The sequence below is a fragment of the Hippoglossus hippoglossus genome, chromosome 4, assembly GCF_009819705.1.
Source record: "Hippoglossus hippoglossus isolate fHipHip1 chromosome 4, fHipHip1.pri, whole genome shotgun sequence".
Lineage (NCBI taxonomy): Eukaryota > Metazoa > Chordata > Actinopteri > Pleuronectiformes > Pleuronectidae > Hippoglossus > Hippoglossus hippoglossus.
The window spans coordinates 5563788-5589063 of record NC_047154.1 but is presented as its reverse complement, the minus strand read 5'-3'; the positions used below and the strand labels follow the sequence as shown (position 1 = coordinate 5589063).

General features: G+C 39.9%; 2 protein-coding genes across 5 annotated transcripts; one reads left to right on the top strand and one right to left on the bottom strand.

Annotated features, from left to right (window-relative positions):
- The first annotated feature begins 1929 nt into the window (after positions 1-1929).
- ube3a (ubiquitin protein ligase E3A) lies at positions 1930-9999 on the top strand. Its single transcript, XM_034583307.1, has 11 exons — positions 1930-2226; positions 3467-3513; positions 3665-3945; positions 4038-5248; positions 5328-5472; positions 6282-6487; positions 6624-6788; positions 7636-7791; positions 7894-7967; positions 8077-8220; positions 8940-9999. Coding segments are annotated over exons 2-11 (2505 nt in total). The 5' UTR covers positions 1930-2226; positions 3467-3511; the 3' UTR covers positions 9061-9999.
- Positions 10000-10433: 434 nt separating this feature from the next.
- Positions 10434-17103, bottom strand: cnga3a (cyclic nucleotide gated channel subunit alpha 3a). 4 transcript variants are annotated; one of them, XM_034583897.1, is made up of 9 exons: positions 16911-17103; positions 15091-15209; positions 14763-14852; positions 14033-14206; positions 13828-13887; positions 13192-13374; positions 12961-13062; positions 12767-12873; positions 10434-12656 (listed from the first exon to the last, which is right to left on the bottom strand). In XM_034583897.1, the coding sequence occupies exons 2-9, from the start codon at positions 15183-15185 to the stop codon at positions 11260-11262; spliced, it is 2208 nt and encodes a 735-aa protein (XP_034439788.1). In that variant the 5' UTR covers positions 15186-15209; positions 16911-17103; the 3' UTR covers positions 10434-11259. The 4 variants fall into 4 exon arrangements, with proteins under 4 accessions (XP_034439788.1, XP_034439789.1, XP_034439792.1 ...); XM_034583898.1 differs by having other exon boundaries at positions 14033-14161; XM_034583901.1 differs by lacking the exons at positions 13192-13374; positions 13828-13887.
- Between the last annotated feature and the right edge of the window lie 8173 nt (positions 17104-25276).

Sequence of the window (25276 nt, the reverse complement as noted above, 5' to 3'; positions counted from 1 at the left end):
TGGTCCAACACAGAAGTCCAGGAATAGAATCTCCTTCATGAAGGGTTTAATATTCAGTTTTAGTGAAACTCATTTAGAGAGTTCTTGATTCAACTTTGTTTGGATTTTGGCGACTGCATTTAATGATGATTTTGAATTCTCATTTCATTGAGGTGATCCTATTCAGCCTACGCTCACTGATATGAATGGGTTGGAACATACAGTACAATGCAAACAGCGAAGATCCTATTTCCTTTCTGTTCAACTTAAATCACAATGTTTCAATGAATGAATGAAAGGAAACTCCTATTGCTCCCTTAATTGTTTGTCTATTGACACATTTTTGAACATACTTGAAAAGAAAAGTCTGTACACTTGTCCAGTCTAGTGAAAAAGTATATATTTTATGATTGTGGTGCATGATTGAGGCAAAATGGCTCAATTTTGCCCCGAACAGTTTTGAAAGCAAAGACCCCATTTTCAACTTTGCCCAAGATCTATGAATATTAGGCCCAGCCTTTAAAAAAAGCCTCTTTTTCAATAACCTAAACCTACACAGGATATCAACACTTTTTATTTATTGGTCAAATTTCAAATCATCAGGATCTTTTGCCATTTCAACACCTCGTATTTGACAAGCTAGTCCCACAGCATTCATCAACTTTTGTTAGTCTAAACTTTAGACATTTCGGATGTTTGATTGTGAATCTCTTTAGTTGAACAGTGTGTGTGTGACAGACAGCAGGGTAGTGAGGATGGAGCTCTTCCATTCTAGCTCTAGTCTTTACCCTGCGACCTGTTTTATACCATAGGTTTTGGTAACATCCCTAAATAAAGTCATTTTTCTTATTCATTCAGTTTCTCCCAGTTCTTTGCCATGTGTTTAAATTGCAGGTTCATGTGTGTAGATAGTTTATCGGCACTACATGTGATTTCTGATATTGTCCTATTCTACTCTTTCAGTTGTCGTTCTAGTTCAAACATAACTGCATTAGAGGAAATTCAAATTCACACTAAGATCTCTTCTTCATATTGCCATTTTCTCATTGACATAAGCTCAAGTTAGGATCAATATGAGATTTACACTACTTTCTCATACTTCTTAAATCTAGCTCATGGGAAATAGCCTTCCTCTTGTCTTAGCTAGGCAGATCTTAAATTGCTCATATTTCTCTTGGAGAAACAGATTAGAATAATAAGAAGATTATCAATCAAACTTTATTTATATAGCATCTTTCAAACAAATAAATTGCAGTACAAAGTGCTTGACAAGCAGTTGACAAAATGTAAAAAAAAAAACTTTCATGAGTTAAGACAATTCACTCATACATTTTTAAACATAACAAAACAAATGATAATTAACTAGTTAAAAGTTAATAAAGACATATACTTCTTATACTAAGAATGAAAACATATAGAGTATATTAGAAAATAACTCAAAAATAAGATTACTTTTAGTATATCATAGTATATGAGTATATCATAATAAATAAAACTAGTGTTACAAGCCGTGAAATGATAAAACACTACATGAAAGCCGGAAGAAAAAGACAGGTTTTTAGTTTAGTTTATAAAATAAAGTCAGATCCTCTGGAAGTCTGCTCCATCGCCTCAGAGGAAAGTAAATGATAATTAAAATTACTCCAGAATACGTACATTTTCACCACTTTCTAATTTTCTGCAAACTTTGGTAACGATTTGAGCATGTTGAAGCCCTCAAAAAGCCAATTCATTTGCCTGAAAAAAAAAAATTAATAATAATCCTTTCAATTTCAATAGGGCCTCCCACTGTCTCCTACTGTTCGGTGCTCGGGCCCTAATCAAGTCATCTCCCATCTAAATGAACCAGGTCCAGATGTGTGCAGCTGTAATGATGTGTGGTGTGTTTCTTTATGTCAGTGGGTGGAGGAGGGGGAGGAAGAGGAGGAGGAGGAGGAGGGGGCGGGAGCCTGGATGTTTGACAGCCGCCGCGCTGCATGCCGGGATACGAGGCTCTCTTGTTTACACGGTAGCAGAGTAGGATGTGTTGTTTTGATCTTCTGACTAAAAGTCTTGTTCACGTCGTGTCGCCGCAGCTGAGTTGGACTGAGCTGAGCAGACCCGAAGCGGAGCCGCAGAGAGCGAAGGGGCCCGAGTGAGAATCAGCCGCGGACACACTGACACAACACACCGCTGCTTTTTGCACCGTCACTGACACACACACACACACACAGGCACAGGCACAGGCAGCTACCCTTCAAATCACAGGTCGGTACTCGCACTGATGCACGTGTCACAACTATTTATAAATGTGTTTGTATACATGCAGCTCGGAAGGTTGTTGATTTGTTTATCGGACGGGTGTGTTTTCTGACGCGCTGTCACGTTGCTGTTGAATGTGACAGCTCGCGTGTCCGATTTTAGCATCATCATGCTGGAGAATTGTGTTGAACTCCAGCGATGTAATGTCGTTCTTTACTTTGCTGAATCACATCTCTCTTACAGCCCCGAGTTCTCCGATTTGTTTTGTTTATTACTTGTTGTCTGTGTTGTGTGTTTTTGTTTGTTTGTTTGTTTGTTTGTTGTTTTCAGCTGTGACTAAGTATTTGACAGTAAAATATGAGCAGGGTTTCAAATCTTTGAATAAACTCCCTCAGTGTATTTGTGAAAACTAACTCATGTAGTTTTCCTCACAGTATCTTTACCTCAGGCTGCCATTCATTTCATAACAAGCTTTTAGCTGAAACATTTGTCTAATATTGTCCCCAGTATGATAACTGTATGAAGAAGGATCGTGTTTATTAAACACACTTAGTAGAGCCCAGATGATCAACCAGCTGATATTATAGACGTGTGTGTTGCAATAGACAAATGTAAAAAGAGATGTTTCAGGTCATTTAGCGGCAGTGTCACTCCTGAGCTCTGATCTTTAAACTGTAAAACATCAGACTCGAACAAATATCTCGCACACAGCTCTCAAAAAACTGATCTCAGTTTTTATTTTTATTTTTATTTTTGTTGTATTTATGTGAAGATGGTTCAGATATCAGATTCTCAAATATCGATATTGGCATTAGCTTCAAAATTCCTATTTGCCAAATACATATAAAATGACTGAAATGTGACACCCAATATCCATTGTTATCAATACGGTTGTTTATCACTTCTGGAATAATATCCTAAGTGTAGTGGCTCCATGCTCTGGTAAAAAACCATTTCCCTTCCTGGTGCTTCCCTTCAGCAACACACCTGCTACCTTCATTGTGAATTCTACCTGGTCTAGTGCTCAGTTCCCCCTGGTGTATACAAATATAAATGCAAAAATAACAAATAATAATTATCACAATATATCAAACTAATGAAATAGCTCCTACACTAAGACTAAGATAAGATAAATAGTAAACGTGCAATATGTGTTTGATACAATGACGTATACAATATATATAATGTAAACTGAATATATACAGTGTAAAAATGGTATAACATCATTGTTAAACTTTCCTTTCAGAGGATCATCCTTTGGACCTGCAGGAGGAAACTTGAATCCAGCCGAATGTAAGTGACCCCTTTCACGACTTGTTCAATATCAACTTCTGCTGGGTTGCTGGGTTTATTACTTGCATTGCAATTATGTGTTTGTGCTTGTTGCTAATAAGTGATGACACTGACTCACGCGGCAAACTTCCTGTTTGAATATCATACACAGGAACAGAACGACTGCAAAGCATCTCATTGAGCGCTACTTTCAGCAGTTAACTGAAGGCTGTGGAAATGGCAACTGCACGAATGAGTTTTGCGCATCATGCTGCAATTTTCAACCTTTGGATAACAATTCAGCCGCTGCCAAAGCGCTGGAGATGTTTAAGATTAACGCCAAACTCTGTCCTCACCCCTCCAAGAGAGAATCTGACACCTTGCACCCAGACTCCAGGGTTGACGAGAAGATGAGTGACATGGACCATTGTCCCGACAAGGAGGACTTCTCAGGTAAGCAGACTCCAGGATTCTTTTGCACACCGACATTGTCAACTGACAGTCAACTGTCTTAATTCCGTTTTCAATGTGTTGCTTTGTTGCAGATGTGCATTATCTCACAGAGAACAACGTGTGTACGATCCTGAGTTTCTGCGAGGAGCAGGGAGACTACTCTGCTCTCATCCGCGTCATTGGCAGAATTTTCTCCACTGCAGAAACCCTGATGAAGAGTTTTAGGAAGGACGAACCAAATCCAACAGATGACCTGGACTCTTTAACACCAACAGATGTGGACAAGCACAAGAAGCAGAGTGAGCCACCCTTGGAAAAGGTCGGTGCTTCCTCTGCAGCTGCTTTTCCAGACGAGTCTCCTAGAGAAATGTTCGACCCCTGTGAGGTTACTGTGGACGTTGACGCCGTGAGGAGAGTCTACGACAGACTTCTAACCATCGACCAGGTGGAGACCGCTCTCGTGAATGCTCTTATTTACCTCACCCCAAACATGGAACTTGACCTAGATTACCTTGATGTGTACGAAAATAACCCAGATTACTTGAATATCTTCATCATTGTGTTGGAGAACAGTAACCTTCACAGTCCAGAGTACCTTGAGGTGGCGTTGCCGCAGTTCTGCAAGGCAATGAGCAAGCTGCCGGTCACTGCTCTCGCAAGACTGTCAAAGCTCTGGTCAACGTACGGTCTCCCACACATCCGCCGCATGATGGAGACCTTCCAGCAGCTCATCACTTTCACAGTCGTCAGCAACGAATATGATGGTGAAAATCTGGTCAACGATGATGAGACTGTGGTGGCTGCTACTCAGTGTTTAAAGGTTGCCTTCTATGCAAGTATCCTGGGCGGAGACGTAGACGTCGAGCACAATGAGGAGGATGACGATGACTCTGAGTCGGATGAGCTCAGCCTTCACGAGTTGCTGGGTGAGGAGCGGCTCTATAAGAAGGGTCCTCGGACAGACCCCCTGGAGAAAGAACTGGGGGTTCGGTCCATAGATTGTATAAGACCTCTCATCACCCATGAAGATTTTATCAACGAGTCAGTGAACGATGTAGTGGAGATGGACAAAGATTTCACCTTCTTCAAGGTCAACGCCGAAACCAAGTTCTCTTTTCAGAGCTGCCCCTTCATCCTCAGTGTCATCACCAAGAACCAAGGACTTTACTATGACAACAGGATAAGAATGTACAGTGAACGGCGCCTTACCGCCCTCTACAGCATGGTGCAGGGACAGCAGCCCAACCCCTATCTCAAGCTCAAAGTTCGCAGAGATCACATCATCGATGACGCCCTGGTCAGGGTGAGTCCCAGGAAGTCACATTAGTGTTGGGCGTTGTGTTGAAGTGACGTAGTTTCATTGAATCCTCTGTGTGTTGCAGCTGGAGATGATCTCCATGGAGAACCCCTCTGACCTGAAGAAGCAGCTGTTTGTTGAGTTTGAGGGGGAGCAAGGTGTCGACGAAGGAGGGGTGTCGAAGGAGTTCTTTTTGTTGGTCTTGGAGGAAATTTTCAATATTGATATCGGTGAGACCATTTTACAATGTTTTTATTTGTCTCCTTTTTTGTGATAATTTTTTTTTATTTATCGGAGAAGTGTAAAATGCACAAAATATACCCAAATAATTAATAAACGAAAAAGGGCAAGCCAAAGGAAAGAAATCTGGATCCAGGCCACTCACAGGATATCAGTGTAGATGGTTTGGGAGGTTTGTTGAGTGATTACCAAGCCTCTGTAATTGATTCGTTTATACAACAAGTATACAACGTCATGATTCGTCAGAAGCCAATCAGGAAAAGAGAGGGAGTTTGTGATTGCTGATGTAAGCCCTATTAATAGTGCTTGATTTTTATTTTGTATTTGCTTCCTATGCATCAGTGTGTCACATCATATTCAAGTTATTGTTTAACATTTAGAAAAAGTAACTTTCTTGTTGCACAAAGACTAGAGAGGATGGACACAGTGTGCCTGGCTCTGTCCAAAGGTAACAAATCCAGAGCACTTTATACCTCAATTAATACATTCCTAGAAAAATCTAAGTTTGAAAATAACAATTTGGGGTTTTACAAGAGGATATTTGTTGAGCTGTTTATTGGCGAGGAGAAGTTACTTCCTGGTGTTTGTCCTGGTTGCCTGGAAAAAAACAAAAAACAGAAGATTTAACATCATAATTTTGGTCAGATTTCCAGTCTTTATACTAAGCTAACTGTCTTCATGTTTCACAAACAGACCTGAAATTATCGATCTCTGAAACTAAGCGTTTCACTGAATACGTGTATTTCAAAAATGCATTTTTATTCATTTTTTTTCTCAATTTTGTGATTTTTCTGAACAGGAATGTTCACCTACGACAATGATACAAAAGTCTTCTGGTTTAATTCGTCCTCACTGGAGAATGAAGCGCAGTACACACTCATTGGAATCGTCCTGGGACTCGCCATTTACAACAACTGCATCCTGGACGTCCATTTCCCTATGGTCGTCTACAGGAAACTGTTGGGGAAGAAGGGGACCTACTTGGACCTGTCTGACTCACATCCAGTATAGTAACTTTCTCTTAAGTTAATAAAAAACAGACTAGATATCATGTTTTACCAGTCATGCAGCAGTTTGTAAAAATGATTGATTCCTGTAGGTTCACTGCAGAACTTGACAGCAAATGTTTCTGTTGTTGCAGCCTCTCTACCAAAGTCTGAAGGGTTTACTTGAATACACCGACAATGTGGAGGAAGACATGTCGCTCACCTTCCAGATATCACACACAGACCTTTTTGGAAACCCTTTGTTATATGACCTAAAGGAGGAGGGAGACCAGATCCCTGTTACCAAAGAGAACAGACAGGTGCAGTGTTTGAAATCCACTGTTGTGTTTAAAATGAGTCTGGGGAATTTCTGCTGATGTGGCCAAAAGTGACAAGCACAAGATTATGGTCTTAATGTCTTGCGCCAAAAATGTAATTTGTAGCCAGAATCTATGCAGTAGCACTCAGGGGATGGAGCTGAGTAGTGAGGTCCCACCAATGCACACACTTGGCAATCGTCAGCATCAAGTCAAAACAACGGGGTGAATCGAAGTAGTAAGGACCTAAAATGACAGAAACCATCTTTGATTTAAAAAAAGAGTTTTTAGTTTGTGCCATGTCCTATCCTCTAACATGGAGGAGACAGGGATTATGATTTATAATGCAGCCAGGTACCAGGGGGCGATAAATATAATTCGGCTTCACTTTCGGGGAGCTGTCATGCCATTCATATTCATATACAGTCTACAGGTATTGATCATACTAGTTAAAATAAGGCCAAAAACGTGTGAACCCTTTTTAGAAATTACATAATCTTGTGTTAAAGCACAACAGTTATATATGTAAGTGATGACTATGTATGATTTTGATACATTTTCCTTGCAAGAGCTGCAGTAAACCACTTATAGAGGAAGTTGGAGCTCTAGACAGGAACTTGATATCAAGTTTGGATTTTCCTGACTAAGTAGAGGAAAAATATCTGACACAATTAGTTGTTCCTCTTTTGGTTGAAATATACACTTCACAACACTGTGTATGAATGAGCTGTTAATAATGTAATTTAAAATTGTCATCTCCCTCCTAAAAGCACAGAATTAAGTGACTCACAAAAATGAATGCCTGCTTTGCTGTACATTTAAAAGGTGTTTTTACATTTCTAATTCACAGGAGTTTGTGGATCTCTATGCTGAATACATACTGAACGAGAGCGTGGAACGACAATTCAGAGCCTTCAAAAAAGGTTTCCTAATGGTCACAAACGAGTCCCCACTGAAATATTTGTTCAGACCAGAGGAAGTGGAACTGCTTATCTGTGGAAGCAGGGTGAGGAAGTTAACCTTCTTCTTTTTTTTTTTTTTTACTCCTTGCTGCTTTATTGTAGCCGGTGTTTTATGACTTACAGATAAATCTCTTGTGATTTCACAGAAACTTGACTTTGAGGCACTTGAAAAGACCACAGAATATGATGGCGGTTATAGCAAAGATAGTGAAATTATAAAGTAAGTCTGGCGTTAACTGGAATCTGATAGCATTTTTTAAGAAGCAGGTCATATTTTAGAATTGACAGGTCATTGCTGTTTAGAGTTACTTTTTATTTTCTGCTCACAGATATTTCTGGGAAACGATTCACTCGTTTGCTGAAGAGCAGAAGAGGTTGTTCCTTCAGTTTACTACCGGCACAGACAGAGCACCAGTTGGCGGACTCGGCAAATTAAAAATGATCATCGCCAAGAACGGCTCAGACACAGACAGGTACAGAAGAGTGTGGTGCATTTTCAAAATAAAAGCTCTGTATTTCAGCACCGATATAAAACATTGCAGCAACAAAACAAACATTGTGCTTTTATGTTCTTGACAAATTGCTGGCAATTCAATACATTTTGCTGCCATGATGGATATTAACACCAGTCTGATACGGTGAAATAAAAGTTATGAAATTATCAACATGATATGGCAGTAATTTTGGCTCCCAGTTGCCTCCCATTGCTGTAGTTTATCTGAGAACATAGAAGATGACATGTTCAACTCGGCCTGCAAACTGGCCATCAAAGGCTCCACCCCCCCTGTAAAGCCCTGTTTATTAATGGAATTAATATTGAACAGACTGCATGTCCAAATCACACCAAATGTGACACTGCACTTCCCTGGGCCTTAAATAATACACATGGCAAGTGTGAAGCCATGTTCGTTCCACATATAGGCAGAGATTTGTGGAATTAGTTGACAGGATTCAGCAACCAAAACTCAATAAGATGCAAAAGCCTTACACAGTTATTGTTGTTATTTGTTTAAATGTACCTTTAAGATAAGTTGTGTCGAAGGCAGGTTGTCAGCTAATCACAGAGTCCCCAGCTCCTCCTGTCTACATGGCTACATGTGCTTGCTCCCAATGGTTAGGCTGATTCCTGGCCTAGTGGCTTGCTGTCATCTGCATGTTAATCAGTGTTTTTTACTTCCATCCTCTCCTGCAGGTTACCAACCTCTCACACCTGCTTTAATGCACTGCTGCTCCCAGAGTACACCTCCAAAGAGAAACTGAAAGAAAGACTCCTCAAGGCCATCACTTACGCCAAAGGATTTGGGATGCTGTGACAGATCCACAGAGAGTTTTCTGACTGCATTATAACAAAAAAGGGAATGCTGCAGAAATGCAGATGGAAATGAGACCATGACACAAAATGCTGCAGTAACCCTGTGCCTAACTCACCTCTATCAGTCGAGCTCCAGTGTCAGCCTTTCACTCCGAGGCCTCTCTTCCTCTGAGAGTCAGTTTCATTTACATTAGGTTTTCCAAAGAGTTTTAACATGGCACTTACATCCGTTCTCTTTTCCACGTGTGTTTTGTTTCTGAGCCAACATAAAAAGAAATATTTGTGAAACTGTGAAAGTGCACTTATACACAGTGTTTTAGGGAATGCCAGCACATGCATTTATTCTTTTGATTTAGTCTGACCTGTCTTATATTTCTGCAGTTCTTCATAATGTAGCAGTCGTCGGTCCTTAGCCCATCTTCCTACATCTGAGTGGACTGGGCGTAACGGTGCTTCTTGGTTATGAATGTCATCGAGGTGAAGCCTTTTTATTACAGCCTCACTGACGAGCTTATATATTTGAACTGTTTCCTGCCAGTCACAGAACAAACTCACCTCCAACCGAAAGGTTATTTTAAAGTATTTCTGTGTTGTGTAACGTTTGAAAAGAATACTGTGTGTTGTGAAATGGTGAACCCGAGTATGCGTTTTTGGTTTGGATAATGTTTTAGAATGTATTTACTGACTTGTCGGTTCAGACTCTCACATCCTCAAAAAGGTTTTTTTCTCTTCTCTCGGTTTGTTTCCTGTAAAGTGCCAGTGACTGCACATTAGTGGGTGTGATCACCACGTGTGTAACGCCTGTTGGAGCAGAAGAGTCACATTAAATGTTTTTATTAGGCCAAATAACTCAGGTACATCAATTATGTGCAGATAATGTGAAAATCCCCTGTAAAGAAAGAATTATGCAAAGTTAATAAAAGGTGAAAAAAAATCTAAAGTTTGTCTTAAATATTGAAAGAGTTTCTACTAATAACATGGTATAGATCACTCAAAGCTGCTGAGGTCGATACATTTATAATAGCAAAGCATCACACGACTGTGCATAATGTGAAAAGGGTCGATCTTAGTGACAAATGCGTTAAAGATGTATCACCAGATGCTGCAGTGAATCTCAACTCAAACTGCCTTCAAGACACTGTTAGGATTCAATGAATGTTGTTGCCATGACGGAGATCAGCACCCATGACACCAATGAATGTCTGTATCAGTCTTATATGAGGAAATACAAATAATCAGACTATCAAAATAACAATTTTGACCAGCAGGCCGCCAGTTTCCAACTGCTGCTGTAGTTTATCCGTAGAAGAAATGTTCAACTCGGTCCACAGACTGAAGAAAAAACGTTCCCACCCCCACTGACTGCTGCAGAGCGCTGGTCCCCTTTTTATTAAATTTGTATTAACATTGAAGGTATCCTGTGTCCAAATCACTCCAAATTCAAAACTGCCCATCCCTAGGCCATTTACAATAAACATAAGTGTGAAGCCGATAAGATGAACGGTTTGCGATTAATTTGTTCAACACACACACAGACATTTGTGGAATTATTAGATGAGTCGGGTTCCTTTTTTCACATAGGATTTGTAGTTTTCAGTTGTCAGGGTCTTTAAAGGTATGATAAACAAGCAGGGAAACAAAACGTCTTAATGCTCTCACTGCTGCAGAAAACCTGTAAAATGACAGTATAAACACCTACAGTCTGTCATATCTGTTATACGCACATTTTTTATGTTTATTCACATTAACAACATTAACATTGCAGATTTACAACTGCAGAGAATAACTTACAAACAGACCTGGCATGTAGGTTTATTTTGTACATACAAGATCAAATGGATATTGAAGTTGGGAAATTGTGAAAGAGTTTCCTTTGTACTTTAGAAGATATTTCCTGGGAAAATGACGTCAATACTGATCCGAAAAAGAAAACAATTTTCCTAAGGCTATGAAAAGCCATTTGTTTGCATACACTGTGCTTCATACTCAACAGCATGACAACATGAAACTGGCTCTCAATCATAGCGTGCACACAAAATATAAATTTGCTGCATACACTGTACACAATTTGACACATTAAGATGAACAAACATGATGTATAAATAGATAGAAACATGGGCCTTTTCAAAAAGTGTCACTGTTCTATTATGAATGAAAAATCTCGTCTTTTTTTTTGTCAAGTCCTGAGGTGTCGCTCACATCACTGCACTTTTTTGTCTTTGTCGGCCACCACTTCAGAGAGGTCCTGCGGCTGTATGGATTTCACTTTGGACTCCATGTCGGTGATCCTGTTCTTTATCCTCATCTGGCTGGAGGTGAACTGTGCCATCAACTGGGCAAACTTCGTCTGCATCAAGTCCAGGTTGCTCTGCAGATGGATGACCTTTTCCTCCATGTCTTTGGGATCCGCGCCGGCATTGGCGACCGCCTCGTCGATTAGGTTGTCTTTCATCAAGATGGCTTTCCCCTTCTCCTCCAAAGCCTTCTTGGCGTCTGGATACTCGGTGAGTGCTTCCATCAAGTCATCTTTGGACAGGGCAAAGAGATCGGAATAACCCACACTTCTAATGTTGGCAGTTCTCCTGTTGCCTGCCTTACTGCCCTTGATTCCCAAGATACTAATTTCCCCAAAGTACGCGCCATCACTGAGCACCACAAACTGAGTGACTCCATCATCGGCCACCACGGCGAGCTTCCCCTCCTTGATGATGTACATCTCCCTGCCAATATCCCCCTTCTTACAGATGTAATCTCCAGGACTGAACACCTGCGGCTGCAGCTTCAGCACCAATTCAATCAGGAGACCCGCCTCGCAGTCCTGGAAAATACGCACCTTTTTTAGAGTATCCAAATGGACATTGATGGCGATCTCAGCCTTGAGCTTGTCAGGGAGGTTTTTCAACACCTCCTTCTCATCACAGGTCTTCTTCTCAGTCCACAGGTAGTCAAACCACTTGATGACCCTGGCCTCCAGGTCTTTGGAGACCTTTCGGAACTGCATGTACTGCTTAATAGAATCGATCTTTGCCTGGAACTCAGCACGAGAGGCATTCATGTTGGAGATCATGGCACCGACGTTACCGACGATACTAGCAAAAATCAGGACACCAGTGAGGAAGTCGGCGATGACGAAGAGGTATTCGACATCCCTGACTGGTGCAGGGGTTTCTCCGATGGTGGTGAGGGTCAGTGTTGACCAGTACAGGGAATAGATGTACTTTCTGGCCAAGCGGCCGTGCTCTGGGTGGCTGATGTTGGGATACACCCACGTGTCAGACCCAAAACCTATTGTTTTTGAAATGGCAAAGAACATACAAGCATTCCAGTGGATAATAACCAGGATGTAAAGCACGAGATTGCTGATTCTGAACATGTTCGGGAAGCTGGTTCTGGTTTCAGTCCGCTCGAAGAACTCGAAAAGCCTTGACAGTTTGCAGAGACGGTTGAATCTAAACTCCGGGTTGTTGTATCCGAATTTCAGGAACAGCAGATCAGTGGGGATCATGGAAATCATGTCGTACTTGAACTGAGATGTTGTTCTGTATTTATCTCTCAGTTTCTTGGAGTCTTTTACCAGCAGCCCTTGTTCCAGGTAACCTGAGAGACAAACATGAAAATTAGGAGCCAAATCCAACAAAAAATGTATCCAAATGACACAAATTGTTCCTTTTCTAAATTTTATCTTGAAACATTTTGAGGAATCCAACCTGTTCTTGATCTGACAAATGTGTCTGCGAAGTAGATAAAGTCTGAGGTGTAGTCCAAGAAAAGCCAGAGTTTTGTATAAGAGTTCTGGAGTTCATTAAAACAAGCTCTAGGAAACAAAGAGATTTATTGTCAGATTTTATGAACATCCCACTTAATGAAGAATATGTTTTGATGCAGGTTCAATGGAAAATACCTTGTTACGATCATCATTAGGTTATAAAATACTGGGCCTGCGATGACAGTCAGCCATTTGTAGTACTGGTCTGCAGCTGGATCCATAATCCAGATTTCTTTCCTACAAAAACAACTCAGAATGAATTCCTGTTAAAAGACTTTGTTCATGTTTTTACACACACATGTTCTTTGCGATTCATTTGCCCACAACCAATAGACGTGTTCCATTTCTATCTACTGGTATACTTACGGGGGCTCCGCTTTCTTTTTATCATCCTTCTTATCATCCTTCTTATCATCTTTCTTCTCATCCTTTTTCTCATCTTTCTTCTCATCTTTCTTCTCATCCTTCTTCTCATCCTTCTCGTCCTTCTTCTCATCCTTCTCGTCTTTCTCATCTTTTTTAATCTCCTCTTTCTTGTCCTCTTTTTTGCTATAAATCACAAGTTTACTTTGTATGGTGGTGAAAAGGAACGGAGGTGGCCTATGAGGGGCTAGACTGGCTACCAGACTACACGAGGACGCAGTCTACACAGGAGGCTTCACAAAACAGTGTTGGAAGATCTGGTGCAGGTCATACATAATACCAGCAGATGGCACCCCTCTCAAGTGAATGCAATACACTTCTGTACAACCCACATCATAACTTTCAACAAAAAAAAAATCCCTATTGTAAACAAAGGGAGGATTTTTTTCTGTGTAATCCAGGAGGAAAAGGGAGCAAAAACTATGGCGGATTGGACAATGTGGTGTCAGGGATCTCTATGCTATTGGCTATGTTATTTACTGCAGGCTACAGCTCACCAGCGATACTATAACATCCAACAGGATTCCTAAGTTGTTTTTCTAAGAATCTACCTCTATTTTCTGATGTGCACACACTTACTCGTCTGTGTTGTTGCAGTTATTCATGTTGTAAGTAGCCAGTGGCCACTTACTGGCGAGACTTTGGAAAGAAATGAAGGACACGGTTTTCGCACAGTGAGCGATTGGTTGTTCCTCATGTGAGGTAGATCAGATTAGATGAGGCAAGAAATGTTCACTTTTAGGAGTCAACCGTCAGCGGTGTTGTCTCACAGTCCAGTACTTACTTTCTCTTACGGACCGCGTCGTTTTGACCCACAGACTGGGCGTTGCTCTCTCGACTGGCGACGTCTTTGAGCTCAGGGCCTCTGAAGCGATCCAGGAAGGAGTCGTGCCTCTCTGTCTCTGGGTGCATTCTGTGAGAGGCCCAGTTTCGCAGCATGAAGAAGAAGTAAGAGAGCCTAAAGAGTCAGTGGGAGGTCAAAGAGCACAAGGTGACTACACTAGGAACTAACTATTGGTCATACTTACTCATATTTAATATGTAAATACCAGTGGTGGGGGAAGTGTTCAGACCAATAATGTAAAAAATTGAATAGGGAAGGTGCTCATTCTACAGATGAATATCTGACAAAACTCATACAGGATATGATCATGTATGACATTATTGAATTGTTGGAAACAGCATTTTACTATTGTAGCAGCTCGAGGTGAAGCCACTTTTACCTGATATAGCCTATATTAGTCAATTCAGTTTTATTTGTATAGTGCCAAATCACAGCATCCATTATCTCAAGACAGTTAACATTGTAATGTTGACACCTTAGAAATCTCTAAGGCTTGGTTAATGCGAGTGCTTCAAACAGTGGGGAAGTTGTTAACGTTGGGACTTAGATGTGTTGGAGAGGAATTCAACAACCAACCATTGGGAGTATAGTATAGAGGTCTGTCCCCCCTAAAGGGTTGAAAAAAAAACTTTCCACCATTGGTAAATACCCACTTACTGCCGAAGTTTACCTGGCCATTGCTGCAGCACCTGTAAACGAGCGTCTGTGGGACTCTGAGGATGTTGTTCTCTCAGAGACGTCCTCACAAAGAGAGTGAGCTCTAGTGGAAGACGGCAGGACGGAAAAAGTGACAGTGACAAGCCTGATATTAAACTACGCAAACTACACGAAACAGCTCATGAAAATGTATGGTCAGTTTCATAGTGGAAGTGTATTGAATATCAATGCAATCGTTCCTGATATGGCAGTAAAGGTTAAAGTTACTTCCTAAAATCCCACCTGCAAACTACCACAGTGAGTATTAACTGAATCTTTAGACTCTTATGTTGATATCAGACCTGCTGTCTCCATTTTCAATGACCGCCAGCTCATCAGCAGGTGTGTTGGAGGACAAACGCTGTCTGGTTGAAAGGGACTTTTCGATCTCTGCCATGTTGTCGTGTCTGGCTGTGCGAGCCTGCAGCACACAGGTACACAAAAATAACACAACGTGAGGCTGAAAACATGGTGGTGCACAAAGCAGGTTTTACAAGCCAGAAATCATGGATCAAACATTGACTCTTGAGAGCTGTGTTGTTGATGTCTTCACTGAGTACCAGTGTTCACAGTCTGTCTGAGAGGAGAACCTAAAAATACATCCTCATTATGTCCTTAACACTAAACAGGATCAGTCCCCTCGCTCTGTGAACGATCAGCTGCTTTTTAAAATAACTAAGCTATGGCTTACAGGTAGACTATAGTCGCTATGTTTGCTCTTGCATATGGCCTGTTAAGTCAATTAGGGCGCCACATAAAGAACAGTTACAAGTGTTCGTGGCTGAGGGCAGTGACCCTTCTCAGTTCTGAGTGCGGTCTGGGGAAGCAGCCACATCAGCTCCTGTAAAACCACATCCCAAGAAACTATTCTTTTTATATTTTAATACCACTCAGACGTTTTTTAGGCTCTTGTGAAAATTCCTGTGTAATTAAAATTCAAAATGCAACTTGTTAAGTGAGATCTTCCTTTTCAAACCTTAAAAAATTGATTTTCTTTGCGTGTGCCTTGGTAAATAATGACTTGCTGATCTCTGGGGAACACCAATGTTTGTAACACGTGCACACATGTAGATTAGTGCTAATTCCAGGGAGTTATCCAACCCCCACTGAACTAAACTATGCTGACAGAATCACCAAGAAGCCGAGTGCCTGAAGGATCAGAGTGTGTGTGGCTGATACTGAGAATACACGTGAACTAAAAGTTGTTCAAAAAAATCAATGTGACTATAATTTGATTTACCTTTATGTTTTTCTATGGTTTTATCTACGTAGCTATGTGTTACATTAACTTACTTTCAAACATTATAACCAACTCTTGTTGTATAATATTTGCCCCTTGAGAGGGTTTTGGTTTGATTCCACCAAGAATCGTGGTTATTCACACTTGTTTGCTTTCTTCATCGTGAAATTGGACAAACTGAAGCAGAGAACCTGAACCTCACTCATAACTGATGTTTAAAAATCTAATGCTGACACTTCCATCATTTTATTTTTTGAATAGTGTCTCTGTCGTAATAGAGTCCTTAGAAATAAAAATCTGAGTCTCACAGTTTTACTGTTATTTCTGTTCCTGGAGATTAGTTGTTCTGAAGCACCATGGGTCAAGACCCACTAAGAGGCTTGTGTCTTGGTAAAGTTGTGAATTCACAGAGACAGCCTTTACCCTAATATATCAAGAACTCATTATCCACATTAAAGCCCCTTACACATGTAAATTGACTGTGTGGCTTGGTAGTTTCTTCATAATGTTGTATAGATCAAGGCCCACTGTACACAGTTCAAACACACCTACAGGCCTTCAATGTGTCACACATGCATTATCTGTTTAATGGAAACAGGACATTTCACAAAGACATAATAACTTAATTATTCCCATGATATTATAATATGGTATTATGTACATATCTAAATCTATCAGTCAATATGTTCTCAGTCAAGACTCAGTAAATGTTGTTTCACCAGTTTACATTTTGTGTTTGCTGTAACCACATGTACATTTTGAGACATTTTAACAGTAATTAATTCACTTAATAATTTAATTGATTCCTAATCCAAAAAATAAAACAAAAAGATTTTACTACTTAATACCTGCTGCGTTTTTACGCATAACTTTCTCACTCACCTGTCTGAAGCCTCTTCACACTGACTTTTCCAACCCGAGCGAACGAGCCATTCTCCTCTGATCACCTCCTGATAAATCCATCTTCAAATCACCAGTAGAACATAAATCCTCTCGTCAAAATATTCTTCCGATCGTTTCGTTCGCGCACAACGTCACCAAAAATATCGACGTCTTCTCTCCATAATTAGTCCAGAAGCTCTGCTGGACGAGGAGAGAGGAGACAGAGCTGACCAATCACAGATCAGACGAGGGGAGGAGTCCTGTCCATCACTGTCCACAACACACACACGCAAACACACACACACGCAAACACACACACACACACACACACACACACACACACACACACACTAGATGGTGGAGTAATACAATTTATCATTACATCTTCCACCTGTATTGATGTATTATATTTGATGTACTTTATGTCATAATTCATTTGTTATTATGCTCCAATAAACGTCCTGCTCTTTCTTATAGAATAAGGAAATAGTTCAAATTCTTCAGGTATACACATTGGTTTCTCATAATTAATTATATGTCGGCATTCGATTTGAGGAGACGGACCATGTGGAATAGTTTGTTGACACATAAAGTGGCTTTTGAATGGAACATCCTGAATTGCGAAATAGATCAGAATCGAACCTCTTCATTAGCAACAAATGAGGTGAACAATTGAAGTGATGAAGAGGTTCCTTCCTCACAGTGTTTCTCCCCTGTCACCATATGAACTCACTCCCACAGCATCGCCCCCCCATCCCCCGGCATCACCCGAGGCGTAAGGTTAAAACAGAAATCCCTTGGCAATATACGGAGCTGCACTGCTAATCCCAGCTTAGACTTGAGAACCTATTTCAGCTACCTAATGCCCCTTCACTCAAAACAATATGTCACTTTTGGACAGTGTTTTCCTTCTGTTTGATGATTTCAATCAATTCATGAACAGTTGAACGTCAGTTTTTTTTAACTTGATTGAACAGTTGGTTTACAATTGAATATATCTTAACAGAGAAAGTTAAAGAATATGGCTCAAAAATCCTCCTCTCCAGAGAGTCCATGGAAACCAACATCCAGAAATAACATTTCTTTACACTAATCCAACCATTTTAAATATAATCCCAAATTCACTGTAAGTGCAACATGGATCTAATGTACATTTACAACCGAACATATATGCAGTCCTGTTGTCAGGGTGTCAAACTGATTCTTCTTCTTCCTATGTTAGAATGCTCTGTTTTATTGAAGGCTGTTATGTTAAGAGAAGCAGCGGTTGACCAATCACTCTCCCCTTCTCTGAACCTCATTAGGTTTAGCACTGTCTCCAGGTGCACACAGATCTATTGAAAGCCTCTTTACATCTCTGCCAGAAGGCATGTGGTAATCACTGCACCCTAAACCCTGGCTTTTCCCAGTACGCAACCATGACACAGTGAAACACTGTCTCCAGCACATCTCCAGCTTCCCTGTGCATTTCCAAGTCAATCACACTCTGCGTCCTCTTCATGTGTAACACTCAGACATTCAACACAGAGCAGAAGAGCGCTCTGATGGCGATGAGTGTGTGATCAGTTCTGATGAGCGGCTGGCAGCACAATGGAAGGAAGAGGGAAGAGTCCCAGAAGGTGTCTGACATACAGTATATTGTAAGAGGTCTGATTAGTATCTGATAATATATTCTCTCTAATTTAGAAAAAGCAATTAGTTATTTTCATATGTTGTAACTCTTACATTAACTCCACTGCTTTGAAAATCATCTAAAGAGAAAGTCATTTCCATTCTAATAGAGGTACAATCATCATGTCCAGTTATGGATGAATTAACTGAGGAAGATTTTCCCTTTGCCTATTGAACCAATGTATGAAAAAATTATAGTATTTATAAATGAACAGCCGGGGAGAAATCATGTCTTATGATTGGTGTAGAGAGATGGTCGGTGTGTATATACATGTCTATATATTATGCTTAGTCTTGGACACAGTCATTCCAATCTGTGTATGTTTCTGTCTGACAGGTGTCCAATGACCTGGAGAGCAAACACATTACTTTCCTCTGTTGCCATGCAGACTGGTACATCCTTAGAATGTGCTGGGAGATGCAGAATAGCTGGTGGTTCCTTAGTGCAGTCCTTTTTTTGGTAAGATTGGGATTTTAGAGCGCAAAACTAAAATAAGCACAAAAAAATAACAACAAAGAATTGACGGGAATGTGTAAAATCTGTGGTACGTATGATTTAATAATCTGAACTAGAAAAAACACAAGATTAGATTATTTTCAATGACACAAAGTAACAAAACATAAAATAAGTGCCATAAATGCCGTTATTACGAAGTAAAAGCACAAGCCACATCATCAAGTGGGCCCTCAGATGTGCCTTGGCCGCCAGTGTCAGTGTAAGTGGCCATGTCAGTGCTGTGAGTCCTCTTGTGCTAATGAGTTGTGCCTTGTTCATCAGATGCTGCGAATGATTAGCTGAACCTTGTCATTGTTTTATTCCAAACAGAGAGAAGGATTTATTCTGCACCAAACACTTAAGACGGGTCGCTATAACAACCAACAGGAAACACAGAATGTCAGATATGAGGAAATGATAGCCGCTGCATGTGTGCTGCTTTCTGTTGGGTTGGGGTTTTTTGTTTCATAATCCTCTGATAGTGCCGCCATTGTAGCTGTGCTGTAATCACCTTCACTTCTGCCGCTCCCACTTGCAATCAGTTGACAACACAAGTGTTAGTGTGTGTACTTACATGTAAATTCACACTTCTCCTTTCCAATCACGTGAATTACATGGTTTGGAAGGGTGCGTGATTGGCTGATTGGCTCCTCCGTTGAGCACCCTCACTCTAACTTCATTGGGGTTTATGTGCAGGTCAGTGTGAGGCGGGTGAGAAACACAGCAAAGAATGAACGGAGGCCTCAGACACGGTGAATGGAGGAGAGAGTGAGCTGTAATCAAGGCCACAGAAAAAGGGCACATTCACAAAGAAATGCCTTTTTAGAGGAAGATGCTTTGACATGTGACAGTAGGAAACAAGAGGCTTCAATAACAAGATTCATAAAGTTTAATCCCATTTAGCTGTTTCAGTTTCAGGGTCCTGTTATTGCACACACTGGGACACTTGAGCGTAACAGGGCCTTTGTTCATATTGTTAGAATCCCTTGTGTTTCTGCTGCTATGACAAGTTTAAAAATGCCCTTGATATGATGGGGTTGACTGAGGTTTCATACTGTAATGTATAAATAGACAGACGGACAAGTATTTGAATAACGTCATTGTGAAATGGCAGCATTAACCGCTGCCAAAACCAACAGAGGAACACAAAGAGGTAAACAGGAAAAACAGGAAAGTAAAAAGAACACTGACATTTTAACTACATACTAAACATAAACTAAAATCTAAGCACTGATTATCCCTGTGTTCGAAATAGAACCAGGTTTATACAAACACACAAAGACATGTAGGTTTTATAAGAGCTCAAATAAATTGTATTTTTATTCGGGTGACAACAGTTTGTCAACAGTCAACAGAGAACTGTGATAGTAAAAAACAATGGTAACAGTTGGTCTGAATAAACCTTTTCCTTGACTAGTATTCTATTCGTAGTGCATTGGTACTGTGGTCGTTGTGTGTGTGTATAGACTGTATGTATATACTGTGTGAGCAGCTCGGGAGGATGCACATTATTACATCTCTGCCCTCTGGAGGAAGCTGTAGAAATTACACTCACTGGTCCAGACGTAAGCATGACCTATAGACCTTTTTCACAGCAGATAGTTGGTCCTAACACAGCAGGACAAAAAACATAAATAATAGCTTAGGTTCATGTTGGTGTGCTAGTGACCCAGTATGTGTACCAACATAATAACAGCCCTGGAAAAGGGACAATGATCTAATGGGGTTATTAGGTAAATAAAGGTAGCAATGGTAATGACTGCGTAACAGGTCAACATGTCAGACATGAGGTCAGGCACTTAACAACATTTTTTTAATAGTTACTCAAATGTATCAGTTTAATTTTCTGTTTTCTTGAAGAGCAAGCATGTTTGCCATCATACAAAAAGGTAATGTGTTACACATACATTAACACATTAACTAGAGTTTGAATACTATTCTATGGTGCCAGTTGAAACAGTTTCAACTTGCACCACGTTGAAAAAACTGGTTCAACCTGTTGCATGGAGCTTGGCAGCAGGTCTCAAATTCATTTGACATTGTGTACATCGTGTAAAACAAAAAATTTCTGAATATATTTAGCAAATTCAGACCCCAGGTCACAACGTAAATGTCAGTTTGGACAGTGTCATGTGATAAGTTGCACAGGGCAATCGCACTGCATTGTTTTTTAAAATCTTTTATGACTGGATGATATCTTGATTTAATGTGTTCAAACTTTTTGGTTACTCATATTTTTGCAGCCACAATAATAATAAAACTATCTCCATAGGGACAGCTCAGTCAAAGAGTCTGATTCTCTGCAGGGCCTCATCCACCAGGTCACTCACTGGCTGTTCTTAATGAACATTACTGACTGAATGCTAACTCTTTATTAGGTTTGTGGCCATTTTAATTTTATTTCCAAAAATATGAATTGTGTTCATGCTAACTATGAAAGAAGAATTGGTAAGAATTTTAAAACAGAATAGTAAAAACAAATACCTAAAAATTGTACTTTGTACTCTATAAATATATTTTTTATTGTAAAATGTTTTGGTACCAGGGCTGACACAAGTTACGCTCTGCCAGTGTAATGGAGGCCTTTAGTTCTTAGCAGTGGTGAAAGAATAACTATGGAAAGATTGGGTTGCTCGACATGTCATAGAGTCCAGACACACCAGACAGTCAAAATCAATTTTCAGCCTTTGTTTAGATCTGTATCAATGAACTACACTGACCATTATTCTACAGCAAGCAATAAAATGTATTTATGGAGGTGGTGATGGGAAAAGAGAATGAAAAAAGAGGCACATGTGGCATTTCCCACACTCTCCCTTTAGATTGAGATACTACCTTCAGTGCCTTATAGGTTCAAAGGCAACCATCTTACACAGGTTAAAGCGAAGCAGAGTTGTGCTTGTTCAGGTAGAACACAGAACTGATGCTCACAGCAACACATTTCAATGAATTATTATTGTTTGTGGGATATACACCGTTGAAGGAATTATGTAATAACTTGTAGTGGTAAAGCATGTTTGGCACAATGATTCCAAATAACAATGCAGTCAAAATTAGAAATCTATTTTGTTTTGGAACATCCTGAAGTGTATGTTCTCATCTGGTCTCATATGAAATTGACTGTATGGATTAGGTTACTAAATGAAAACTAAATATATATATATAATCGCACATTGTCTTTCATTAAAAACCAAGAAAGGTGCAGTCTTTTCGGAGGGGAAATGACATAACCAGATTTAATCGTGGCCTGTCTAAATAATTTGCCCTGCCACCTTACAAATGTGAATTAGCTGAAATAATTAGTTTAAAGTTGTTTTATGAGTTTTGAAAATGTAAAACTGAGTTAATTCAACTGAATTACAGAAAACAAGTTCATTTAAATTTAGGTTTTAAAATGAATTAACTGTTTAATCAAAGACAGTCATTAAAGCCACTTTCTCCCGGTATTTTTTTTATTTGTGATGACTATGGTGATTTGTTATATGTTGATTTGACTAAATTTGACAAGTAAAACCCCAAAATGTATTATACATATCTAGTTTTGTTAGTTAGTGATGATTGAGACATATTTCAAAAACTTTATATTTCTAAATGGGGGTAAGTAAGTAAGTAAGTATACATGCAATTTGCCAAAACAAACTTTGTTAATACTGAGATGTTAATTAGACTACAATTATGTATTATTGATTTGGCTCCACATATACTATGTTCGCACATATCTATGTGCATGTACATTAAAAAAACATCATTTAGAACATTGTACCCTATACTTCCGAATCATATGATCATCAGTTAGGCCAGTAATAGCACCAAAGCTCATAAAGCAAATCATTGAGAATCATTGTTGACCCTCCTCTGTAAAAGAATACTGAGGATGTTGCACTGATAATCAGAGAAGGTGTAGTACTCAGCATAAAATAACCAACCTTTGCCACCCTTGTTATTATCAAACGAGCCATACATTTATCAGTGTTATCTTGCCTCTAGTGCTCTGAGACGATATAGTCTGCTGCACGTGGATTTAAACTGTTCCTCTACACTAAAGGTGCCACATATGTTTTGGTAGATTCCAGTGATACCTAACATATTGTCAGCACAAAACATAGGAACTCAAACTCACAGAAAATTCACCTCACAGTACAAGTCAACTTTCTTTTATGCCCAAGGGCAAATAGTTGAGAGCATGGGCAGTTTACAGAGGAACAACAGGAGGGAACAAGTGACCAATACCAGAAAATCAACTTAAAGAGACAAATTCAAACATCCTAAGGCATTTTTATTTCAAAATATATTTGAAAATTTACAGGAAGTCAATGCAGCAAGGCCAGAATTGGTGTTATGTTTTCTGACTGGTGAAAACCAACTGAAGGCAATACAGGGAAGTCTGACTAGTATGTCTGTACAGAGGCCAAATACAGGAACCTATTTGGGATTTGGGATAAGGATTAGTTAAGCTATGATGTTAAGATGTTAAGATAAATGCGAGTAAAGTTTTAAGAATTTAAACTAACTTAAATTAAAAAAGCACGACTGAACTACTGTACTTGGTCGTCAAAACAAAGGCCAGAATTATATAAAAACCCTGGATTTATATGGCTTCTGAGTTGCCGTCTATATACGATTAGAATTTGGTGTGACTTTAGGTCATATCTTAAGCAAGACTGACCAGGAACTATGTAAGGCGCTGAAACCAGACTGAAAGTTGTAAAAAATATTGTTAACAATCATAAATGAAATCAGCAGAGAAGCTAAAACTTTCTCCATTGCCTTAGATAAGAAAAATATTTTGAAATAGGTCATTTCTGTGAGAGAATAAGTCAAGAGGTTTTCTACAGTTCCATATTCAAGGGAAGAAGGAAAAACATCAGCTTCCAAGAAACAGTTAATAATTGATAACATGTATGGTATGACTGTAGTCAATACGCCTTCGATGAGTTTAGAAGGGATTATATCAATTCAGGGGGGGACTTAATACAAGAGAACATGGTCTCTAGGACTGAGAAAGAAATTGGCTAAAATGTAGTCAGCACTGCAGAGGGTAGGATACATATGTCTGGAACAATATGAGACCAAATGTTCTCCACTTTTTTGACAAAGTAAAGTCCTCCGCTAGTTCAGGTTTAGGTTCAGAATTCGGAGTGGCGTTGTAAACAGTAGAATCAATAACCTTAGATAACAACTTTGAATTTTGAACAGTTCTGAGTCCAAACATGACAAGTATGTTGATCTAGCTGCCCAATAGCAGACCATGTGACTTTTTACGATGTCAAGGTAGACTTGTACCTTATCAGGCTTCTGTTTATGTTCAGCTTCTCTGAATACTCTCTTGAGGGCCTGAGCATATTCATTTAGCCATGGGGGAAGGGTTTGAACTTTTCATGAATGAGTTTGAGAGTGGCAATATGGTCAAGGATGGAGGAGCAGATATCTATCTAACAATCCAGAAACCTCTGTCTGACTGTGGCTTGCATATCTAGACAATCGTCATTTGATCACCTTGACACTTGGTATGTGGGTTGTTAACGACCAAGGAAACGTTCAATTTTAGTAAACTTTGAACGATCAGGCCACCAGCTGCATTAACAATGTAAAGCCATTTTCAAACATGAACTCAGGAGAATGTCCTTGCAATTGGGTTCAGACTTTCTCCAGTCACAGCAGGAGACTATCCTCAGACGCATCACTACAAGACAGAACTCTCCACAGCGTTCAGGTAAGGTGTGGCACAGCAGGCAGAGGCAGGACATAAGGTTTTATTTGTGCTGTGGTGATCACGTGTTTTTGTTTGCAGCACATTGACACTGGTATCGTCACTTATCACCAAAAGCTCTCTTCACATCGTCGTCTGAGTCTTCGTGTTATGGCACACATTTTTCATCCTGAGATGTTGTGTTCCTTTTTTTTGCATGTCTGTTGCGTGTTAGTAACAGCATCACAACGCCTTCTGGCTCGTGGTGAATCCTCTGGTAGCTCTCCTGCTGTATTCTCACTATACTTTGGACATTATCAAGAGTTTTTACCTCTTAATCTCACTCTCACTCTGACATTAACGCTCTCACGTAGAGCCCCTCTGGAGAATGTCAGGAGATTATCCTGAGTTTAGAGCATGTCAGCGTAAGTGATGTTGTCCATCACAGCAACAGTGTATTCACAACAGTGGGCATGTTCATGATGATGGCAATGACGACTGATTCTCCAG